At 34.7% G+C, this 14,807-nt stretch overlaps 1 protein-coding gene across 11 annotated transcripts in view; it reads right to left on the reverse strand.

Annotated features, from left to right (window-relative positions):
* Window positions 1-14,807, reverse strand: part of LOC106142153 (calpain-B) — a 44,661-nt gene that overhangs the window by 4,467 nt on the left and 25,387 nt on the right. For 9 of the 11 annotated variants that reach the window (XM_060951974.1, XM_060951976.1, XM_060951980.1 and 6 more), the window contains 10 exons: window positions 14,590-14,703; window positions 9,637-9,743; window positions 8,232-8,341; window positions 7,241-7,437; window positions 6,616-6,723; window positions 5,689-5,731; window positions 4,991-5,120; window positions 2,934-3,149; window positions 1,276-1,403; window positions 509-630 (listed from right to left, as the gene is read on the reverse strand). In XM_060951974.1, coding sequence (XP_060807957.1) covers window positions 509-630; window positions 1,276-1,403; window positions 2,934-3,149; window positions 4,991-5,120; window positions 5,689-5,731; window positions 6,616-6,723; window positions 7,241-7,437; window positions 8,232-8,341; window positions 9,637-9,743; window positions 14,590-14,703 — 1,275 coding nt within the window. The remainder of the gene's footprint in view (window positions 1-508; window positions 631-1,275; window positions 1,404-2,933; window positions 3,150-4,990; window positions 5,121-5,688; window positions 5,732-6,615; window positions 6,724-7,240; window positions 7,438-8,231; window positions 8,342-9,636; window positions 9,744-14,589; window positions 14,704-14,807) is intronic. The other 2 variants (XM_060951981.1, XM_060951973.1) reach the window with 1 other exon arrangement.

Here is a 14,807-nt window from a genome sequence, read left to right on the forward strand (position 1 = left end):
AGGTCAAACAGATTCAAATTCAAATTAAGAAATGGGACAAAACAAAAATTCATGAAGGTATACAAAGATGTCTGTACAATATAAATTCTTTAAGACAAAGTGCGGTTATTTCTGCTCTTATTTTACATTGATTACAGGACATTTCTTTCGGCACTTAAATCACTGACTATATACATACATATAATCACGTTTATATCCCTTGCGGGGTAGACAGACAGAGCTTATAGTCTTGAAAATATTGAAAGACCACGCTGGCTTTATGATGGAATTGAGCCTCAAAAACTGACAGGTCGCTAGCACATCGCCTACAAGAGGAATCTCAAGTTCTAGTCTATCCCTTAGTAGCCTTTAACAACATCCATGGAAGATATACGAAGAGATTCTATTCTAAAATACCAATAACAACACATCGAACATATGACATACAAAACAAGATTTTTAGTTGACACTGGTGCTACTATACCATTACTGACTAAGACCTACTTGACTGACTGACTGGAAAACTAACCTGTGCGCCAGAACGTTGAGTATGTGAGCGTTGACGGTGTACCCGGCCGAGTGGAGCGCGTCCCTGAGATGGTGCGCGGGTATAGCACCACGACCTTCTGTGTCGTATAGGCGGAACACTTCCTGTTTACACGATAAAACATACATACATATAGTCTATATCCCTTGCGGGGTAGACAGAACTAACAGTATTAAAAAGACTGATAGGCCACGTTCAGTTGTTTGGCTTAATGATTGAATAGAGTTTCAAATAGTGACAGATTGCTAGCCTGTCGCCTAAAAGAAGAAACCCAAGTTCATTAGCCTATCCCTTAGTCGCCTTTAACGACGATCCTTTTCTTTTTTCTAATGGTGCCGGAGAACCACACGGCACATTACAAGATAAAACACCCTACTAATATTATAAATGCGAAAGTTTGTATGTCAGGATGTCAGTATGGATGTTTTTTTACTCTTTCATGCAAATACTACTGAACCGATTACGATGAAATTTGGTATGTAGGTACATGAAGACCCAGAAAAACATATTGGTTTCTTATATCCCGGAGTTCCCGCGGGATTGAAAGGGTTTTCATGCGGACGAATATATATGCTAAACATTTCCGTTACGAATGAACATACATGAATATATCCATTTTTTTAGTCCTAGTATTAGGAGAAGTAGTCCTATTCTACTTCAGTACCGAGAACCACACGGCGACGCAACCACAAACCTTTTTAACCCCATCTAAAATACAATTAAAAAGACCCACAAACAAGACAACTTACCCTCCACCGCCTCAGATCTATCCACAATGTCTTGAACTCGTCAAAACCCAAACCGCCCGAGTTGTCTTTGTCAAGCATGGAGATCATGCTTCTGCACACGTCTTCCGAGAAACCTTGGCCTTTCAGCTCTGAAAAATTGTGATGATTATTATTTTGCTTAATAGAGATGTTAAGAGCTGAAAAGGATTATAGAGGAAATTTTTGGAGGATGCAGGGACCGATATAAAAATGAGGGTAGAAAGAATGTGGAAAGAAATTTAAATAGTTTGAAGAATAAAAGAAAGGGATGGGAAACGATGTAAAGGGATATGAATCGGTAGAACAATGAGGATGTCAGAAAAGGATGGAGGACGGTAAAAATGTGTGGCGGACTGTAAAAAAAAGTATGATAAATGGTAAGAAAAAGGACAGGAGGAAAATTATAAGAGAATTACAATGCAAAGCGTGTATTAATTTCACATAATATTCTTTTACTGCCCTAAGTGGATCTTTTTTTTTCGTGTTAATTTATTATAATGTGAATTTAATACAGGCTTAGTTAAACGTATTATAAACTATTTTTTTATGGAAATGGAGGTGACAAAATGCATTAAAATAAATCGATTACTTTAACTTAAATTAATATTTTTAAATGCCCATTTTTGATTCGTGCCGCGTAAAGTAAAAACATGCAAAAAGCATAACAATGTAAACATTACCAATAAATTGATAATGTCTACATTAAAATATTAGTGTTAGTAGCATAAAGCTAACAAAATATTGTAAAATAATGCTATATGTTGACAAATACGAAAAAATAAAACAATTTTAATAAAAATTTTTTGTTTTAAAATACACAGATAAATAAAAAGGCATTATAACATTATTTTACAAAAAACAAAAACTCATTAATATAAATATGTATTGTAATAACAACTATAAACACTTAAAATCTACACCAGCGCCACCTGTAAAAAAACACATTAAAAAAGCGAAAAATGCAAAAACAGACATTTCAATACAAAAATAATCCTCCATTTCTATAAAAAAAAATAACAAAAATCAACAATTGAAATCTCGTAGGGCTGATACTGGAAACCTGTAAAAATACTTAAAAATTAGAAATTCCTACCTAATATATAAGTGCACCTAGAAAGCGGTAATCAAAGTAATACCTACTTTAATGAAATTCAGTATTGAGATGTTTTTGAAAACTCCACTATTTGAGAGCATGTAATGAACTTTACATGCTTAAACTGATTTCACAGTCTTACATAACCACGCCTTGAAAATTTTTAATTCTATAGTTATACATATCATAATCACCCTAACAACATCGAGATGGTGTGTCTGATTATAAAAAATTACATAAAAACGACTTAAAAAACAATTTAAAAAATAAATAAATAATTGGATATTAAATTGGGTTGGTACCAAATCTACCAACATCAATTTATGTATTACACGAATAGTGCCTTATTTACACTCAAGCTTTAAATGGCTCCACTCTCTTACAATATCAATTTAAATATAGCTTTATATAATTTAATATTCGGTATCAATGACCAAAACCATTAAACAACATAACAGCAATTGTCTAAACACGGGTTCCTAGACACTGTCGCCAAAACACCCGTGCTAACAAAAAAAAAAAAAGAAAAAAAACATTTTCATTTTACCTTGCCCCTGAGGTTGCGGCTGATTCAAATGAACCTGCTCGGAGCCTTGTTGCGCAACTTGTTGCAGATCTATTCCTATCTCCTTGCATATCGGTGAACACAGCGCGCATAGCAACTGCTCCAGGCAGCTCTGTTCCTGCGGTGGGGGCCCCCCACCCCCACCCCCTCCGTCGTAGCCCCCGCCGTGGTACACGCCGCCCTGACGCATTGCCAGCTCTGTTTCGTTATATACACTCGTGTTTTTATATGGTACGTTGATCAAGTGTAGTGATGGATAGGATATAATTTAAACGTGCGTTGGTCAATAGGAACGTTGGGTATACTAAATTAAATATATTTCTTTGCACGCAACCAAACATATATTTAAACGCTAATAATGACCAATTCCAACTTATTTAACAATTGATAAAGAAATTCAATGTGGATCTCTTACACTCAATATGACACTGACGCGTGAACACTAATTGTGATCGCATTGAACCTTATAGCGTTGTATGGAGTCAAAACTCTGGTGCGTTCATCATTTACCAACATACAAATATTTCTCTGCAGCTACAAGTAAGAGTTCATCTCAAAAATTAGGAAAATAAATTATACAAATTGTATTGAATACTAACGCAATGTATATAGCGTTAGTTAAAAAAAAACACAATTATGTCTACGCGGGATTACGGAGATTGACATGACTAATAAAATGTAAATGTTATCTTTTGATATCATATTTGGTAGCCATATCGTAATTTATATTTTTAAAACTACTGAACTAAAGAAAAATATTATTGGAGACTTATTGTCTTATTGTCTCACAGTCACAATGCGATAGCACTATAAAATAAATAATAAATTTAGTATAATAAAAATTCATGCGAATAAATTGCTTAAAAAACGTGTTGCGATACAAAATACTATTAAAAAAAACTGCAATAAAATAAACCTATATCAAATTATTATAAAAATCAATACAATCACATTTAAATTAATAAAAACAATGCATTTTTCCTAAAATAAAATATAATTAAATTTAAAATAAATAAAAATCAGTAATAATAAAACTTAAATTTTATTAAACCTAACAAAAACAAATTAAAATTTCGATTACAATATTTAAATGTGAATGTAGTATACAATTATTATATTAAAATACTTACATATAATATACCATCGGACAGAGAGCGAACAAAACCACAAAAGCTGCTTAATATCGGCACAGAAGCGTTACAACATTGAAAGCTCAAAAATGGGCATCAAAAATATTATAATTAATAATTTTGTTTCTTAATAAAAATTTATTAAAAAATAGTTAATGAAAAAGTTTTTATTGACGTTACAATTTGTGTAAATATTAGTGAATCTATATTTAAATTTGTTTATTTTTTTTGCATTTCTTTAACACAATATTCATCAAAACTCACATCAAATATATAAAAACAAAATTGTTATAAAGCAAAAATCGAAAGAAATACCGAAGCGTTGAAGCATAACTATCATCAAATCAAAGAGAACCATCTATTTAAAAAAGTCAAGTAAAATCAACAAAAAGAGAGAAATAATTATTTGGTACACAAGTATATTTAAATAATAATCTTTTTAGTATATAATTTAGAACAGTTGTTTTTATTATTATTAAATAATATTAAAATAGAACTTAACTTATGTTTTACTTCGAAAAAACCATTTTTTTGTACACAAGTAAGAAATTAAGTACAAATTCAAATTAAATTTAATTGTATATTTTATAGAAATCGTATTTATAGAATCAACTTTAATTTTTTTTTTTATATGCAGCTAATCTTCTCAATCAAAATATCAATATACCTAACTCCTATAAATTTACATGCGAATATGTTTTTGTTTACCTTAATCCACGCTAATCTTGACTCATCATTATTAAAAAAAAAATTTATAAAATGATAACTATCGCTGTCCCGTTTCACGTAACAATAAAAAGCTAAAACAGCGCGCGATAAAAACGGCATCGCGCGTGCCATTATTTTAAATTTTTCCTACGCTTCGAATCAAATTAAAAAAAAAAAAGATAATAAAAAAAATTAACTCACCCTCCCTCATGGCGTAATCCAAGATCTCCTTCAGCTCCCGCCAGTCCACCTCGCCGTCGGAGCCGGCCAGCCGGTTGAAGAAATCCCGGACCGGATCCGCCGGCTCCGGATTCGGTAATACGTCCTTCACCTACGTTACAATACACACATTCAAATTTCAAATTCAAATTTCTTTAAATCTAAACATGACACAGACTTATAGTAAAAGTTACACGGTTTAACTTATTTAAGATTGTGAGAGACTGGTGTCTGAACTAAGCAGAGCTTGTATCTCAGTACACCAGCCTCTCCCCACGAGGTGTATACAGCACAAAAGTAGCTACTATGGTTCTGCCAATAATAATGTAGATTGGTTTCCCTTTACAAAAACAAATAAAACAAATACATGGATAAATCAGACAGTTAATTGTCAACTAAAACAAAGTATTCACTTATTTAGATATAAGGGGAAACTTCTTTATAGGGAGAAAGTATATATATATATATCATCACGTCTATATCCCTTGCGGGGTAGACAGAGCTAACAGGCTTGAATAAACTGAAAGACCACGCTCAGCTGTTTGGCTTAATGATAAAATTGAGATTTAAAATAGTGACAGGTTGCTAGACCATCGCCTAAAAAAAGAGGCTTATAAACTTAGGATTCTGAATATTTAAGACGAGTAAAATATTAATGAAATAAAGTGTGTAACACTTACTCTATCATCAATTTCGCCCATTCCAACATTTTCGTCGTTTTCACTGGAAATAAATAATTAAAATTGTAATTATAATATAAAATTCTCGTGTCACAATGTACGTTCCAGTACTTCTCCGAAACGGCTTGACTGATTCTCATGAAATTTTGTGAGCATATTGATTAGGTCTAAGAATCGGCCAACAGCTATTTTTCATACCTCTTAGTGATAAGGGTTTCCACCCTTAACATTTTTTTTAACTAAAAAATACTTAAAAGATATTTGTATGGCAAAACAACATTTGCCAGGATAGCTAGTTATATTATGTATATTATATAAAAAATGCTATATATACGTTACGTTGCCTTTGTTTTGTTACAAACTTACGACTATTATTTCCTCCTGTTACTTTTTTTTTTCAAGAAGATAACATAAACTTGGTTGTTGACAGAAGCCTTCTTTAAAACATTTTAATACCTGTGTCACGGAACTTCCCTTTTCCACGTAAAAATTTACAATGGTTTTTAAAAATGCTTTTATTTATATTGACGTTTTTGAGTAATCAATCGCTTCATCTACATAACCAAAATTCTAGAAAAATTGTATCATAAAAGACATAACTATAGTGAAAAGAGAACCGCCTCCAAACAACTCCTTTTGAATTCAGTTAAATTTATATAACCTTCTCCTTAGTGTAACAAACACTTTCCTGAAAACAGCATCAAAATCGGTTCAGCGAAACGCGAGATAATCTCGGACAAACATACAAACATACATACATACATACATACAGGTCAAACTGAAAACCACTTTTTTTTCTGAAGGCGGTAAATAAAATGCAGTCATCTGCAAAAGTCCACAACCAACTTAAAAAAAATTCTAGATAAATGTTTATTATCGTATTCACGTAAAAGCGAGTAAAGGTAAAAACTAGTCTGAAATACATACGCCATATTATTGCACTTCTCAGAGAAGACACGGAGGAGAAATTCTCCTTCTTCATCGGGCTCGAACGTGGATGGCACTATTACGTAACTTCCCGGCTCTAATTTGAATCTGTAACAAACATATACATATATATTATTTGATAGAAACATGTGCCGTGTGGTTCTCGACACTTTATGTGGAAAATTAACTTGGGTTTCTTATTCATTTCATATTTCTCGTTTTCACTCTTTTTTTTAATTTCGAACCACTTCTCTCATTATCTGTAAAAAGAAATTAATTGCTCACCTAGCGCCGACATCTTTAAAGTTGATGAATGCCTGTGACCTCCCCAGGTAAAGTGGTTTGGGTCTTTACACTTCTAAAATTATATGAAGTGTATATTTTTTCACCATATCACGCAATTTCTGTATTTTCCTTTATCTATGTTTCTCTCTTTATTTCTCGCCTTGTCGGTCGGTGTCATGCTGTTCCTTTCTCACCCTATCCCGTTTTAATTTCCTTCTCTTTCCCACTTCAAAATATTTAACTTAACAAGCTTATTCAGAAGAGAATCCTTCAAACGAGTAACTTAAAGTTAATAATTTATAGTGTTAATAAGATAAAAACCATATTTTTACAAACTCACCTAGCGCTGACCTCTCTAAGGTTGATGAAGGCCTGTGACCTCCCCACTGAGGCGTTATATTTGAAGAAGTTGAGGTCAAGTGGTTTGGGCACGTGACCATAGTCAGGCAGACGGTATATGGCGAAGCCAATGGTAAGACATTCTAAGCCCTGGTGCCTCTGAGAACGGCGGTTCTTTTGCATGAGAGCCACGATTATCTGGAAGAGTATGAAAGAGACGAAGATATAAGAAAGAGCGTCAAAAACACTCGTGCTTCACTTCTTCAAATGTAACAGGTATAATTATATAAAAAAAAATTCGGCCGTGTGATTCCCGGGACCAATAAAAAAAAGAATAGGACCACTCTATCTCGTTCCCATGGATATCGTAAAAGACGACTAAGGGATGGGCTTTTAACCATTGGATTCTTCTTTTAGGCGATGGTCTAGCAACCTGCCACTGTCTAAATCTCAATTCTATCATTAAGCGAAACAGCTGAACGTGGCCTATCAGTCTGTTCAAGACTGTTGGCTCTGTCTACCCCGCAAGGGATATAAACGTGAAATGTATGTCAAAAACACTCATGGTACACTTGTTCAAATGTGACAGAGATAAATATATGAACAATAATGCGAGAAACACTCACGGTACACTTGTTCAAGTGTGACAGAGATAAATATATGAACAATAATGCGAGAAACACTCACGGTACACTTGTTCAAGTGTGACAGAGATAAATATATGAACAATAATGCGAGAAACACTCACGGTACACTTGTTCAAGTGTGACAGAGATAAATATATGAACAATAATGCGAGAAACACTCACGGTACACTTGTTCAAGTGTGACAGAGATAAATATATGAACAATAATGCGAGAAACACTCACGGTACACTTGTTCAAGTGTGACAGAGATAAATATATGAACAATAATGCGAGAAACACTCACGGTACACTTGTTCAAGTGTGACAGAGATAAATATATGAACAATAATGCGAGAAACACTCACGGTACACTTGTTCTCGTCATCTCCTTCGTCTACGTCTTTCAATGTCACGTTGTATTGCGGGTTCCGCCAGAAACTGTCCAGATAGTTCCTACAACCACCGGCCGTTACACCTAGGAAGAATAAATAAAAATAAATATGTTTGTTTATATTATCATTATTGAATAGAAATTTACACAGTAACAAGAAAATAGTACATCGTTATAAAAGAAACATATATTATGTGTATAGGGTCTCCTGGTACACGCTTGCACGCTTAAAAGGAGACTCCAATCACATTCTTTTTGTATACTTTGCTTGGAGAAATAAACAATTTTGAATTTTTTGAATTTATTACTATTATATACTTTAAACACACTAGTAGCTCAATAAGCTGATGCGTCATAGTTAAAAAAAAATATTCTCATAAAAGAATTCATTTATAATGAGAACTTACATGTTAAGGACATTAGCGTACATAAAATTTGGCAGGTAAACAATTTATATAGGTACAATAAATGTTTAAAATGCCTTTTGGTTCCCGGCACTAATAGAAAAACAAATATGACCAAACCATTTCTTTCACATGGATGTCGTATGAGGCGACTAAGGGATAGGCTCACTAACTTGTGTTTCCTCTTGTAGGCGATCCGCTAGCAAATTTGTCACTATTTGAAACCCAATTCTATCATTACTTAAGCCAATCCAACTAAAGAACGTGGCCTATCAGTCCTTTAAAAAGTGTTGGCTCTGTCTACCCCGCCGGGGAAACAGACGTGACTACATGCATGTATGTGACAAATCAGACCAGCGGGACTTCGGGAATGCAAAATTTTATCTTTTTATATTTTTATAGTGTAGGACCACTCCATCCCTTTCCCATGAATGACGTAAAAGGCGACTAAAGGATAGGCTAACAAACTTGGGATTCTTTTTAGGCGATATTTTAGCTACCTGGCACTATTTGAATCTCAATTCTATCATTAAGCCAAACAGCTGAACGTGGCCATTCAGGCTTTTCAAGACTGTTGGCTCTGTCTGCAAGGGATATAGACGTGACCATATGTATGTATGTATGTATGCATAACGTAACTAAGGTATAAGTCGAGCTAAATTTTGTAGCGAAAAATGTCACTATATTGCAATACATCAATCGAATATCTCTTATCAGCCTATTGAAAAACCAGCCTCGAGGGTAATACAGACGTGACTACATATGTATATGTATGTGACAGATCAGACTAGGAATTCAGGAACAAAAAAATTCACCTTTATACCAATTTTTTATAGCATAACATAACTAAGGTATAATTCGAGCTAAATTTTGCAGCAAAAAATGTCGCTATATTGCAATACATCAATCGAATATCTCTTATCGGCCTATTAAAAAACTAACCAGCCTCGAGAGTAATAAAGAGTGACATTTTACCTCTGACCCATTCTCCTTCGAACACTGACATCTCCCATTTCTTGGTGCACCCCTCCGGGCACTCCTCGGGGTCGAGGGAGTCCGGGTTCAAATTGCAAATCTCCACTCTGAAACGAATTCGCTAGTTCAGCTTACAGTGGGCATAAGGGCATATTTTTTTTTATAATATCAAAATTTTAGATTAAAATCAATATTTTATTCAGAAAAAAGGCCTTCGTGAAAGTGCCCTTTTTCACGTCATATCTAATAATATTCGTTTTTGTCAAAAGAAAGAACACTTTCAAACCCTTTCAAAGAACAGAACGGAACACTCTTCAAAATCATAGAAGGAAAAGAGATTTATAACTCTGTCTACCCCTCCGGCAAGGCGACGTGAGTTTATGCATGTTATGTTATGGGCAATCGTTTTCGCTAATATTTCGCAGTATTTAGTAGTTTATAACAAGAATTTTGGACATTTACAAATGTTATAAACAGTTTACTAAGCGTAATAATCTGCTACGTAACAATTCGAACAGTAATTTGTGAACATTTTTGCATAGTGACTGAGCGGTGTGTGGTGTACTGTGTGGACAATGGCGGCGGCAAATTATATTGTCAATGTGCCGAAATTGCGTGGACGAGAAAATTATAGTGAATGGTGTTTCGCAGCCGAAAATTTTTTAGTCTTGGAAGGCATGAAACATTGTGTTATTCCAGTGACAGATAAAAAAATAGAAGTGGCAGACGACGAAAAGACAAAAGCAAAGTTAATTATGACTATTGACCCGACCTTATACGTCCATATAAAGACAGTAAAATCATCGAAAGAACTTTGGGAAAAACTCAAACAATTATTTGATGATAGTGGTTTTACGCGACGAATTAGTCTACTACGGAATTTAATTTCTATACGCCTAGAAAACTGCAGTTCGATGACATCCTACGTTACTCAAATTATTGATACAGCGCAGAAACTAAGTGGGACTGGATTCGAGATAAATGATCTGTGGACAGGATCATTACTGTTGGCGGGTTTGCCAGACCGTTTTGCGCCTATGATAATGGCCATTGAACACTCGGGAATTCCGATAACGGCGGATTCCATCAAAACGAAATTGATGGATATGACGTCACCGGAACAGGAAGAAAGTGAAGCCAATGGTGCGTTTGCAACTCGTAGCAAGTTCAACAAAAAGAAAAACACGAGTTCGTCTATGGCAAAAAATAGTGGCAATGTTGGCAGCATTGATTCATCTGTGAAATCAAACAAAATGGTGAAGTGTTATACATGTAAACAAATCGGCCATTACCGTAATCAATGCCCGTTGAATGAGAATTCCTCGTCTAATTCGAAGAAAAACAACAAGGTTCAGTCAAATGCTTTTAGCGCAGTGTTTTTGAGTGGGAATTTCAATAAACACGAGTGGTATATAGACTCAGGCGCAAGCGTCCACCTCACAGCAAATGAAAGTTGTATTATGAATGCTAAATACGATCAACACAAGGAAATTATTGTTGCAAACAATGAAAAGGTGCCAGTTGTATGTTCAGGCAATGCGAGAATTACCACAAAAACCGACGAATGCGAATTTGATATCGTGGTTGAAGACATATTTTGTGTTCCAAGTTTGACTACGAATTTACTCTCTGTCAACTAATAAACAAAGGAAATAAAGTCTTGTTTTCTACAACCGGCTGTAAGGTTTACAACCGGGACAACGTTGTTGTGGCTACAGCATCATTAGTCAATGGAGTCTACAAAGTGAATCTCTCCAGTCAAGCGAATCTCGTCGCATCAGCAGTGTCGGCGGTAACATGGCATCGCAGATTGGGCCATGTTAACCAGGACTATTTAAAACACATGAACAATGCAGTGCTTGGTATGTCCATTGGCAATAAGATTGAAAATATAAGCAAGTCCTCGTGCATTACATGCTGCGAAGGTAAACAAAGTCGGTTACCGTTCCCAAGTGCCGGCCAGAGAAGCAATAGTTTACTAGAGATAGTGCACACCGACATTTGTGGACCCATGGAACATACCTCAATTGGTGGATCCAGGTATTTTCTATTGTTTATCGATGACCATAGTCGCATGACTTTTGTTTATTTTTTAAAGAATAAAAATGAAGCCTTAAAATACTTTAAACAGTTTAAGGCTGAAGTAGAAAATCAAACAAAGAATAAAGTCAAGATACTAAGAAGCGATAATGGTTTAGAATACTGCAACAAAGAATTTGATATGTTTTTAAACAAAAATGGAATACTACATCAGAAAACCAACCCGTACACGCCAGAACAGAACGGATTATCTGAACGTTTTAATCGCACTATTGTAGAAAAGGCAAGATGCATGCTTTTTGATGCGAGTTTGGGAAAAGAGTTCTGGGCAGAAGCCACCAGTACAGCAGTGTATTTACAGAATCGTACTGTGGCAGCATCTTTGGGTTACAAAACTCCATATGAGATATGGAATGGCACCAAGCCAGATATCAGTCACGTCAGGATCTTCGGTAGCAATGTGATGGTGCACATAGCGAAAGAAAAGAGGAAGAAGTGGGATAAAAAGTCAGAAAAGTGCATTCTTGTTGGATATCCAGAAAATATAAAAGGATATAGACTTTTTAACCCAGAAACAAAAAAAGTGTTGACCAGCAGAGATGTTATAATAATTGAGCCAGAATCAAAATCTGAATGTCAAATTGAGGTACAAGATCAGAGTTTTGATTCAGTGGCGGATGGCTCACAGGGTTTAGATCCAGTAAATGTGGAGGAATCTAACCAGGAGATGAGTTTAGAGACGTCTGGTCAAGATAACACAGAGTTCCTAGAAAGTACACTAGAAGGAAGTGATGAATCATATTTTCCTAGTGACTATGAAGATGCAGAGACTAAGCTGGACACACATCACACTCCCAGACCTACGCGAGAGAAGAAAAAGCCAGAGCGATATGGTTTTTCTAACCTATGTATGAATGAAGAAACATATGATGATGCAGCTGGTTTATCTCTGAGTGAAGCAATGAAAGGTCCTGAAATGGAGCAATGGAAAAAGGCTATGCAGGAGGAATTACAGTGCTTCAAAGACAATGATGCGTGGGAGTTGTGCGAAACTCCAACAGATGGTAGAGTTGTAAAGTGCAAGTGGGTGCTACGAAAGAAATATGATAGTGAGAATAAAGTCCGCTTTCGTGCCCGTTTAGTGGCGAAAGGTTTTTCGCAGGTTGAAGGTGTGGACTATACAGACACTTTTTCTCCCGTAGTTAGACACACCACATTGCGGTTGTTATTTGCTCTTTCTGTTCAGCTAGGCCTTGATATAACGCATCTTGATGTGACCACCGCTTTCTTGAATGGCACTCTTGAAGAATCCATCTACATGCAGATACCAGTAGGGTTTCCTGATTCGACTCATAGTGGTCAAGTTCTTAAGCTGAAGAAAGCCATATATGGCCTAAAGCAATCTTCAAGAATGTGGTACAAGAAGGTGGATGATTGTTTGTTAAAAAATGGTTATTTCAAATCTAAATATGAACCATGTATGTATCTAAAAAGGTTAAATAAGAAAATTGTCATAGTTACTTTATATGTAGACGATTTCTTTATTTTTTCAAATGATCCGAAAGAGACACAGTCTTTGAAAGATATTTTGGCTAGTAATTTTAAAATCAAAGACTTGGGTGAATTAAAAAAGTGTCTTGGTGTTAATGTAAAAATTGATAAATGCAAGAAATCTATATCTCTCAATCAACAAGACTACATTGAGAAGATTTTACATAAATTTCATATGAGTAATTGTAAAACTGTATTAACTCCAATGGAGAGTAAGTTACAGCCATCAGGTGACAGTTATGTTGGTAATTTTCCCTATCAGCAAATTATAGGTTGCCTTATGTATCTGGCAGTGCTCACCAGGCCTGATATCGCATTTGCAGTAAGTTTCCTGAGCCAATTTAATAATTCCTATACTAAGGAACACTGTGCATATGTTAAGAGAATTCTAAAATATTTAAAAAAGACTAAAGACTTTGGCTTAGTATATTCTCATGATGGAAATTCATTGTTAGAAGGGTATGTTGATTCTGATTGGGGTGGAAACATTGTTGACAGAAGGTCGTATACTGGCTATTGTTTTACTCTTTCAGGCTGCATAATTTCATGGGAATGTAAAAAACAGCAAACTATAGCATTATCTAGCAGTGAGGCCGAATACATGGCTATGACTGAAGCTTGCAAAGAAGCCATTTATTTAAAGAATTTACAATTTGAGATAACAAAAATAATATATAGTATTGATCTCTATAATGATAATCAAAGTGCTCAAAAGTTAGCTTTTAATCCTGTATTTCATAAACGGACAAAGCACATAGACATAAGGTATCATTTTTGTAGAGAATGTGTATCTAAGAAGATTGTAAATTTAAAATACTTGTCAACAGCTGAGATGCCTGCTGATCTGCTTACAAAAGCTTTGTGCTCCATAAAACATTATAAGTTTTTAAATAAATTAGGCATTCAGATTGTTTAACTATTATTATTGTTTATATTGTTTAGATATAGTGGCGGTGTTGATAAAATTAATATCAGAAACAATATACCTATTGTGTAATTGCTTGTGCTGCCATCTATACTAATTCATTAGTTTAAATAGTGTATACTCTGTGCACATACTTCGTTTGTTAAAAAAAAAAAAAACAAAAATAAATGACAGTTGATTTCGTGTAGCATTCAAGTGGTTTTATTATAAGTATATATACTTGTTTTGAAATTAGATTGTTTATTTGCTCAACTAAAGTAATAACAGTTCGCCACTAACCAGTCTCACACAAGGATACAAGGTATTTGTAATACAGACTTTCTTCGTTTGAAATCATAGTTATATAGATAGTCCCTCACCGTAAGACCATCAGTTAGCATTAAAACTAATGTACGGAATTCGTAAAAGTAACATATTTCATGTGACGAGTGACTCACCTTGAGAAATGTTGTACAAAATCCTTAAAAGACATCCAAAATTCACCGTCATCGTCAAACGTCAAACCCAGCTCCTCTTTCTCAGACTCGGGAATGAAACGCCATTCCGGCGATCTGAAAATAATAGTAAAATGGTAAAAGAAAAAACAAGAAATATCAATTCAAATAATAAAATGTAACTCAACAAATTACACAGATTGAGCTAACCCCAGAATAAG

Source organism: Amyelois transitella, chromosome 27, assembly GCF_032362555.1.
Source record: "Amyelois transitella isolate CPQ chromosome 27, ilAmyTran1.1, whole genome shotgun sequence".
NCBI classification, from domain to species: Eukaryota; Metazoa; Arthropoda; class Insecta; order Lepidoptera; family Pyralidae; genus Amyelois; species Amyelois transitella.